The 10,661-nt window shown below is 33.5% G+C and overlaps 2 protein-coding genes across 2 annotated transcripts in view; one reads left to right on the forward strand and one right to left on the reverse strand.

Moving 5' to 3' along the window:
• LOC117169856 (aminoacylase-1-like) overlaps positions 1-8,215 on the reverse strand; it is a 12,940-nt gene extending 4,725 nt beyond the window's left edge. Inside the window, exons 1-2 of the mRNA XM_033356365.1 lie at positions 8,149-8,215; positions 3,056-3,216 (exon numbers count right to left, since the gene is read on the reverse strand). Of these exons, the coding sequence (XP_033212256.1) occupies positions 3,056-3,216; positions 8,149-8,215 (228 nt within the window). The remainder of the gene's footprint in view (positions 1-3,055; positions 3,217-8,148) is intronic.
• LOC117169858 (heat shock protein 67B1-like) overlaps positions 1-10,661 on the forward strand; it is a 37,129-nt gene that overhangs the window by 9,079 nt on the left and 17,389 nt on the right. The window lies entirely within an intron of this gene.

The following is a 10,661-nucleotide window of genomic DNA, read 5'->3' on the forward strand; positions in this document are numbered from 1 at the left end:
TGAAAGAGGGAGCTCTTCTTAATATTTTGACACCAAAATCATGTCGATACACCTTACCGACTGCGAGTAAAGCCACCCACACTTTAACTTGACAGACTGTATCATGCGTTGTTTGGCTTAAATGGTTCATTTTAATTTGTTTTTCTGGATTTTCAAAATCCTCTAACTCTGATAATTTTCTTTTTATAAAAAAAGTCAGAAGGATAAATTGTTTGTTTTGAAGTACTATGAACAACCGTGCATAAAATTTTTACATCTTGAAAAAATGTGGTTTCAAAAATTGTTTGTACGATCAAATTTTGAATTTTTAACTTTTTGACCAAATTGAAAAAGTTGTTATCATAATTTTGTAGGGCTTTCAAAAAGCAAAGTTTTTCTTTTCCCCACCTTTTTTCGTATAATGCGTTGTTTAGCTTAAATGGTTCATTTTAGTTTGTTTTTCTGGATTTTGAAAATGCTATATCTCTAGTAATTTTAGATTTTTCAAAAAAAGTCATTAGGATAAATTGTTAAATTTTTTTAATTCTATGAATAACCGTACAGAAAACTTTTAAATTTTTAAAAAAGTGGTCTCCAAAATATTCAAAATGTGCACACTTTTTGAATTTTCATCCAAAATGGCTGGCTAAAGAACAGACACATTCGTAAAAACCTGTTTTCGGATTCAGGAGGTCTCAAAACGTGTACATTTGATAAAAACTGGGGGGGGGGGGGGTCAAATTTTACACAAATCTAATACTTTCTCTGATGAGAATGTAAAAAGAGGAATTTTCATACAAGAACTTTTCTACAAAAGACGATGAATTTTCAACAAGTTAGTAAAATTATCAAACAAAAAAGATTAATTTTTTACAAAATAGTTGAATTTTCAACAAAATAATTAAGTTTTCGTAAAATAATGGGTTTTTCATCTATATAATTAAATTTTTTACAAAATAGTTGAATTTCCGACCAAATAATCGATCATTTAAATATTTAACAAAAATGATTATTAACCAAATAGTTGAACTTTCCATACAAAAGTAAAAATTTCAACGAAATAGATGAATTTATAACGAAATGGTTGAAGTTTCTACAAAAATAATAAAGATTAACAGAAAAGATATCATTTTATTAACTAAACAGTAGAATTTTTCAATGAAACAGATTAAACTTTAATTAAAAAGAGTTGTATTTTCAAGTGGATAGTTGAATTTTTAATCTAAAAGTTAAATTATCAACAGAATAATTACATGTTCAAAATAGCGTGTTGAACTTACAACTAAAATTATAAACCTGCAAGAAAAAAAGTGAATTCTTAACAATGAAGTTCAACTTTTCATAAAGTCGAATTTAACTGAAAGGATGAATTACACAGCCACACAAAACAACAAGTGTGCGGGAAAAACCTTCTATTTTATTAAATACGCACAAGGACGTTGTGCCCGTATTTCCCTCGAGTTCTCAAAAATATATTTTATTTTTAATTAAATTCCGAATTTCATGAAAGTATAGACCATTTTAATCAGAAATAACTACCAGGCAATATTTTAGGTATTTTTTATTGATAACAGCAACACAAAAAGAAAGTGTGCGCATCTGGTAACAAATAACACGTATTCCTATGGATTTTAGAGCGCTGAATTCAAATTCGGTATCAAAAATCACCCATCACGTCATGGTCGAGCCATAACCTCAAAAAATGACGAAAAATCATGCACTGAGGCAAATAAATTTCAAAATAATGCAAGTGATGAAAATTTTCACTTCAAAAACATGTCGACAACTGTGAACGTTCAAACCTTGTCTGATATCAACTTATTTAACATAACCTAACCTCACGAAACACAATTAAACTGATTGTGTTGTCCCGTTGTGTTTGCGGTACCGTTTCATTCAGCTTCGGCTTAACCTACATAGAGATCTATCCTATCCTAACCTAAAAAAACCTGACCTAACCTAACCGATTACGCTGGCAACCCTGTCCTTGCGTACTTTCATATTTTGACATTAATAGCAGTAAATGAGTAATGTGCGTCTCAATTTTTAACCACCTGTAGTACAATGAAATGAATTTTATTGTGTTACAACGGGAACACTTAAGTTCAGTTGTGTTGCGTTAAGCAAAATTTCGTTAGGTTCTGTTAAGTTAGATTGATTTGTAGGTTAAAATCGAGTTGACTTATTAAATATAGCACGCATTTAAGAATGAGAACGGTACGCTTACATAGCTACACGTGTCGTTGAATTTCATTCGGCTAGGTTAGGTCAGGTTTTGTTAGGTTAGGATAGGTTAAACCTCTATGTAGGTTAAGCCGAAGCGGAATGAAACGGTACCGCAAACACAACGGGACAACACAATGAGTTTAATGGTGTTACGTGAAGTTAGGTTAGGTTAGGTCAGGTCAGGTTTTTTTAGGTTAGGATAGGTTTGACCTCCTTGCAGGTTAAGCCCAAGCTGATTCAAACTGTACCGCATATACAACGGGACAACACAATCAGTTTAATTGTGTTTCATGATGTTGGGTTAGGTTAGGCTAGGTTAGATTTAATTCTAGGTTAGGCTCGAGTTGACCCATTCGATGTAGAACACATTTGCTACTGGGAAAATATGCTTCCAGAGCTGTACGTGTAGTTCAATAAATTTATGTTAATTCAGGTTAGGTGAGGTCAGGTTCTGTTGGGTAAAGTGATGTTAAATATGTTGATATAAGGCAAGGGTTGATGCTTCACAGTTGTCGACATGTTTTTGAGGTGAAAATTTGCATCACTGGCATTATTTTGAAATTTATTTGCCTCAGTGCATGATTTTTCGTCATTTTTTGACGTTATGGCTCAACCATGATGTCATGGGTGATTTTTGATACCGAATTGGAATTCAGTGCCCCAAAATCCATAGGAATACGTGTGTCTTGTTACCAGATCCGCACACTTTTTTTTGTGTGGCTGTGCTATCAATAACAAATGATCTAAAATATTTCCTGGTAGTTAATTCTGATTAACATGGTCTGTACTTTCATGAAATGCGAAATTTAATTAAAAATAAAATATATTTTTCAGAACTCGCGGGAAATACGGGCAAAACGTTCATGTGCGTATTTAATAAAATGAAATGTTTTTCAGGTTTGGTTCCTTCCCAAGTAATAATTACAACTGATTTTTTGGAACGAACTTTGTAAATGTTTATTGGAAGATTTAAAGATTGGGCCTGCTTTCTCAGGAAAATCACACATTTATCTGCAATAAATATTTTTTAAATATTTCTGATGACGGAAGTTTTTTATTTTAATTTTCAAATATAGAAAAAGTGTTAAAATAACTGTAAAATTCCACAGTAATTTTGGGATTTTTCGCATTTTAATTAAATTAATTTATTAATTATGAATTATGAAATTAAATAAAAGTGTATTAAGTTAAATTAATGAATTATTAATTCTCAATGATTAAAATTAATAAATTAATTAATAATCTCTTTGGTATTTTGAGCCGCTGAAACAAAATCCGATCTCAAAAATTCCCCTAGGCGTCAGATTTTTTCCCTAGTCTAGGAGAAAAACTTAAAATTAAGATAATTCTGGGACCTGCTAATGTAATATTTGTACAATGGCAAGGTGATACGAACCATTGTGTTTATTGAGTAGCTGAATTCCTGTTTGGCGACTGTTTGGCGACTGTTTGGCGACTGTTCAATAGGGTGGTTCAAAAAATACAGATTTTTTAATTTTTATAAATACCGACCGGAGATTTTGATCGAATCCACACAAAAATAAATCCATAAAGTAACTTATTCAAAATAAAGTTTTCTCTAATATTTATTAATTATTGTTTTAATAACGAAGACGGCGAGGCAAAGTTAAAGATATTAGAGAAATCTATAACTTTAGAAAACTTATCTAATGGAAGAGGAGATTATTGTGAACAATATTAAATTGTTTAAGCAATTTTTTTGTGAACTTTCATTAATTATTACCTCAGTAAGTGAAAACAGGACAGAAACTTACAAATTATAGAAAAAAACGCAACCATCAGACATTAATATAGATGAAGATTGTCATAAACAACAATAATTTGTTCAATAAATTATTTTTGCTAAATCTTGTTAATTATTAAGCCACTTCTGATGAAAAATGGTCAAATAGTTGAACATTTCAGGAAAAACCGCAACAATTTACCATTAATCAAAGAGAATATTATTAAAAATAAGAAATTGTTTAAACAATCACTCTTGTTAACATTGATGAACTATCACCTCCCTCCCATGAAAATTGAGCAAAAAATGGAAATTTGTAAAAAAAACGGTACTTCCTAACTCTATTCTATCATAAAATTACTTAAGACAATAATATATTGTTTAAACAATTTATATAAATATATGATTATCAGTTTGAAATGGTATTTATTGTATCAGAAGCAATTTTAATGAAAAAGACCGCAAAAAATTATAATTCGTGTCGAAATCTCGCAAAATCCATTTTTTTATTTATGGGTTTTTTTGGGATCCTATATAAAGGACTTATGTGGCTGATATTAAAAAAGTGATATTTTATTTATATTCTTTAGCTAATTGTGAAGAGAAATGTTGAATTACAACTTGATTCAGCTAATATTGAGGATTCTGAATAAAATGTAAAAAAAACGTCTTTTTTCCTATAGTAATCATAAAAATTCGAAAACAAATTTTCCAATGTATTCTTGGATCACCCTAATGTTCTGCACAGCCGGATTGATACTTTTAGGGAAAATACATCGTATGAGCAATAAAATTTTCGAAAAATTGGTACTATTGAAAAAATATGAACTTTTATTGAAAGCCTGAAGAAAGACTGCAGCATAGATTTATAAACTTTACAATAGTTTAAATAAACATTTGATAGATAAGTTCAGTATTTTTTAATTCCTTTACCTAACTATAACTGTGAAGGCAAGGGGTAACGCGTTACAAATTTTTTGGCAGTAGCGGTAATGTTAACGCGTTACTTTCAGGCAGTAACGTGTCAAATACTGTATATTTCCCGTAGCCTAGGGGAAATAGCAGGCAATTGAGAAAAACTTATGATTTTACACAGGGTATATTCATATTAACTATAAGGTTGATTAAAAATTGTGATAGAATATAAATTCTTCATGTATCTTCATGTGGCAAAAGGCCCAAACGACAAAGCGTCCGCCAATGAGAGTCATGCAGTAGTGAAAAAGGCCCGCGAATCAGAAAGCGAGTAGGGGCGTGGTTAACAGACTTTCAGTTTGTAATATTCTCTTGCTTGATAGATAAAGAAAAGCACTCTTTTAAGGCATTTAGAGATGACGTTGCTTGTACTAATTTGATTAAAAGATCCTTGTTGAGTTAGTATGAGCGACTCAAAAAATCGTCATATAAATTAAGGTACAAAATAGTTTGCGGTTAAACTCATGAGACGGTCAAGAGCTTTGCTATTCTACAAGAATTTTGTCAAAAATTAGATTGTTCCAACGGCCAAAATTACTAAAAACTGTGAGTCGACGATTCGGTTGCACCAGATCGAGTACCAGGTAGTATAATGAGTATTCTACGAGAGCTTTTTAAACATTTAAATTTTGTGAGTAATCAAAACAATTCCAAATGGTGATTTGGCGACCCAGGTGCACCAGGTCGTGCCCCAGGTAGTACCCGGGTCGTCGAATCACTAATGGTAGTTATTTTGGCAGTTGCAACAATCTAAATTTTGAAAAGGTTCGTGTAGTATTTGTGCTAAGCTACCTAGTGCGCGACCTGGTACAGCCGGATCGTCGACTCAGCAATGGTACTTATTTTGGCAGTTGGAAAATTCTAAATTTTGAAAAAGTTCTTGTTGAATACGTGCTAGCTACCTGGGGCGCGACCTGGTGCACCCGGGTCGCCGAATCACCATTTAGAATTGTTTTGATTATATTCATTATATTACCTGGTGATCGATCTGGTGCAACTGAATGGTCGACTTACAATTCTTAGGAATTTTGGCTGTAGGAGCAATCTAATTTTTGAAAACATTCTTGTGGAATAGCAAAGCTCTTGACCGTTTCATTAATTTAACCGCAAACTATTTTGTACCTCAATTTATATGATGATTTTTTGAATCGCTCATATTAACTCAACAAACATCTTTTAATCAAATTAGTACAAGCAACGCTATCTCTTAATTTCTCAAAAGAGTGCTTTTCTTTATCTATACAGCGAGAGAATATTACAAACTGAAAATCTGGTAACCACGCCCCTACACGCTCCCTGATTCTCGGTCCTTTTTCACGACTGCGCGACTCTCATTGGCGGGCGCTTTGTCGGTTGGGCCTTTTGTCACGGACCCTAGGGTCGCTGAGTACAAGTGTAGCCCGAGAACGTCTCTACACAGTTTCTGTTTTCCCCCAGCCTAGGGAAAAAGTGTAAAATTAAAAAGAAGCTTAAGGTTTTAGGCAGACTAGATTTACGTGCACAAAAGGCGATGAATAAATACAAAATCTTTCCGTATATCGAGTTGCAGGGTTGAAAACTGACATAGATTCACTTTTTAATGGCACAATTTTTCCCTATAGCCTACGGGAAATAGTGAAATATTTGGAGAAATATCAGGTTACGATGACGCAAGTTTGTATCACTTTGCCGTCCTACGAATATTGCATTAGTACATCCCATAAATCTCTTGATTTTAAGTTTTTCTCCTTGGCTAGGAGCCAATTTTACCATTAAATCCCAATTATGACGTCGGATTCAGATTCAGCGGCTCAAAATGCATAAGGATAGACTGTTCTCGTACACAGTTCTCAGACAGGATTTTAAAATAATTTGATCAAATCTTGCAGATTTCAAAGTGAGTTTAAAGGACTTCAGAACGAATGAAACACGATAATTACAACAAATATTGAAAAATCTCTTTAAATCTCTGAAGTCATACGAAATCGACCACTTGTTGTGAATAATATTTTTGAAATCCATTAAAATATTATAACAATACTGAGAAATTCTATCGAACCTAGTGAAATATCCAGAAATCCGGAAAAAAATGATTAAAATACTTTAAAAGTTTGTAAACTCCCTTAAAATCTTTGGAATTTTCAGAGATTTCATCCATATCTTCTGAAATTCTATGAAATCCTTAAAACCCCCGCATGACATTTTTCTAATCCCTTAAAATCATTCAAATCCTTGAAACTTTCCTCTTGCATATGCCTTGAAATCGATTAAATACCCTAAAATATGCCAATACTTTAAATTTTGTTAAAATTACGTGAAACCTTTTAAAAACTTTTGAAAATTCTTCGTAAGTTTTAAAAATTCCTTAAAATCTTAAAAATTCTTTGAAATACCTTCAAATTATTTGAATCTACTAAAAATTTCATGGAATCTTTTTAAATGCCCTGACATATTTAAAATCCCTTGAAATCTTTTGAAATCCATTGAAACTTTTTAAGGATCTTGAAAATTCTTCGATATTTTTTATAATACCCTACAATCTCTGTATAAAAAAACCCTTCAAAGAACCCTAAATTATTAAAAATCTTTTAAAATCCCTTAAATTATTAAAATCTACACAACATTTTAGGAATAATTCTAAGTTTCCAAAAATATTTCCAAAGAATTCAAAGAAATTCAGAAATAGGAATAGACCTGAGTTGAATAGTGGTTACCCCATTGGTTAATTTAATGAAATTAAAGTGAATAAAGTGATCTTTGAATTTGAAAAGTTGCTATAGAGAATTCATTTTAAAAAATTGGATAGAAAATGATTTAATAACAAAAGGAGCGATGTGCCAGCCCGGATGTAATGTATAAGTGTGTAATATTCAAACTCTTTAATTGTTGTCTGCAAATATCATTGTCTTTAAAATAAATTAGCAACATAAAATTAAAACAACAATTTTTTTAATAACTGATTATTGAATTTAAAAAGAAATTTAAAAACTGATAATTGCACAATCCGAAATGTTGATTAAAGATTCGATGGAGTCTGTCGCGGTACAAACATTGAATGTAGTTGCTTTCAGTTGGCTGGTTGAAAATTGTTCTGAATGGAGCGCGACTAACTCGGTTATTCCTCCCTTTGGGGCTATAAGATCTTGTAGTTGGTGGGAAGGCTAAAGCGTGACGTACATAGGGGTCAAACGGACCTCGGACCGCATGCGTATGAATCCAGTTTTTGAAAGCGGGACAAGAATTACCTACGGCCCGTTCAGCGAGCAAGAAACAGCCCTCCGTTGGTATGGTGACCTGCGAACGGATACTCATTTAGTGTCTCGCACAATGTGACCACCCTCTGAGCCATGAAAGAAGGAGAAAGGAAGGTGGCGAAGATGGAACAGGGTTTGGTCCATTACGTGTCTAATACAACTCTTTCCCCCCAATCTGTCTCTCCGGCAAGCCAAAATCAGGCGGCGGCTGTGGCCCCAGCTTTTCCGGTAGCTGAGGGATTGACGGTCCCTCTGAATGATGCTATTGAATAAAATGGGAGCGACCAATGAGTGCTCCAAAAAGAAGAAACGCAACAACGAGCCCCTGAAAAGGAGACCGAAGAGCCAAGCGCAGAAGCCGCTCAACCCAGAATAATAATTTTATATAACAAATTTTATTAAAATAACAAAAAAAGTCTCAAATAGATATTCCATGTCATTACGACTTTGCCACCAAGCCTGGCGTACATCAGTTCTATTTTGAAAAGATTACGAAAGATATAAAAAATTGTACCTAAAGAAAAATTTCAAACAATTCAGACTGGTACTAATTTTGTATTAGAAGAGTATTTAGAAGAGCACGAATCATGAGTGAGCAAGAAAGTGACAAAGAGGGTTAATAAGAAAAGGATGAAGGAATTCAGGGAACTCAGATGGAAAAATATGCCGTGGAAACCTCCTCAACCCACTACGAGAAGAGATTGAGGGAGCACATCCAGGAAGAATAAATCTACCTAAGTTAATTCAATTTAGATTTTTATCCTGAAAAATAATTGAGTAAGTATATTAAAGAAAAAAGTCAGATACTGGGCCCGCGCAGTTTCTTTTACTCCTACTTGCGGCGCGGCGTCAAATCTCGGAAGAACTCTACCAGGGGCCCGATTCACTGAAATTTCAAAAAATCAAAAAATTAAAACAAAGTTGCAATATTTTTTAAGTTTCATAACTTTAAAAAATTATTTATTGTAGAAATTTAAAAATTCAGTGGATTTACAATTTTGTATTCGATTTCATTTTTTAAATTAACTTCTTTGTCACATAGCAGAAAATTTTTGGACATCGTATTTTATGATTAGAAGAAACATAAACCAAATATTTTTTTGTCAATATTATAAAACTCAAAAATCTCTGTAATTTAATAATAAATAAATAAATAAAGACTGCAATTTACTATTAGGTAGTGTAAAGATTCGCATTAAATGATAAAATCATTTGGAAATGTTAATTTGTTTTTCTTGATATATTTTCACTATAGTGAATATAAGTATGCAGAGCAACAATTAGATTCACTAAGCGAATAAAAATAAAGACTTGAAAAATTGTAGACCCCAAACTTTCTTATTTTAGTAACATTTTGTTAACAATTTAAGTTCTTCAAAATTAAAAGAACTGTGACTTTAGAAATAATTTTTTGTTAGTTTTATGTACTAATAAGGTTTAATCATTGTCTTCCTTATGGAACATAGTACGATCATACATACAGATATAAACTTGTTCTATTTTTTTAGTCTTACACCAAACTCTCGCTTTCAGTCACTCCGATTTCGGCCTTCCTAGAACTGCTGGGTCCCTCAGTTGCTCAGGGGAGCAGAGCGAGAGCGATTTCGACATTATATATATATATATATATAATTAAAGGTTTGTCATAAGGAGACCATCGCAGGATTTCGCCGGGAGCGGGTGCTAATCTGAAAAATTACACCCCCGCTCTCAGCGAAATCGCGGTAAAATTTCAGCCACAACCACGTCTCACGACTGTGAAATAGGTGGTTACAGTCTGTAACGGAATCAATATGACGATTCAGCAAAAGCCTCGTGCACCCTAAGAACACGGAGCGACCTAAGAACTACCGCCTTCTGAAGTTTCCCGCAAGTGTTTTAGCATATTGTTGATACGCAGGGATGCTTTTACGCCATTAGCGAGTGAAAGTTTGGCACCTCTAAGAGCGCCGATGATAAGGACGATCAGTTTAACAGAATATTGCGGGTACAATCGTTGCAACTTCCTTATAATGTCTCGATACCTCTCTTCCTTTTCATTCTCTTTGGCACTGATGCTTTTCTCAGCTGGTGCCGAAAATTCTATAACGAACATGGTTCACTTGTAGAAGTCAACAAGAACCATGTCAGGCCTCGAGTGAGCAACAGAAACAATTGTCGAGAATATAAAGTTCCAGTATATGCGGCACTTCCCATTCTCGACAATTGACTTGATTTCCCTAGGAGCATTTAGAGGAGCGATTTTAAGGTTAACGCCGTAAGAGTGACAGAGATGGTAATAAAGCACTCTTAGCGCCGCATTGAGCCTTTGAATGTAGGTCGTTCCGGCGTGAGTTGGACAACTAGATAGTATGTGAGCTAAATGCTCGGGGTGTGCATGGCACGCCCTGCAGCTGTTATCAGGAATGTCTTGGCTAAAAATGTGGCGACGGTATGTTAAGGTGGAAATGACACCGTCTTGGCATGCAAAAATGAAACCCTCCGTACCAGACTTCAATCCGGGC

Source organism: Belonocnema kinseyi, chromosome 3, assembly GCF_010883055.1.
Source record: "Belonocnema kinseyi isolate 2016_QV_RU_SX_M_011 chromosome 3, B_treatae_v1, whole genome shotgun sequence".
Classification (NCBI taxonomy): Eukaryota; Metazoa; Arthropoda; class Insecta; order Hymenoptera; family Cynipidae; genus Belonocnema; species Belonocnema kinseyi.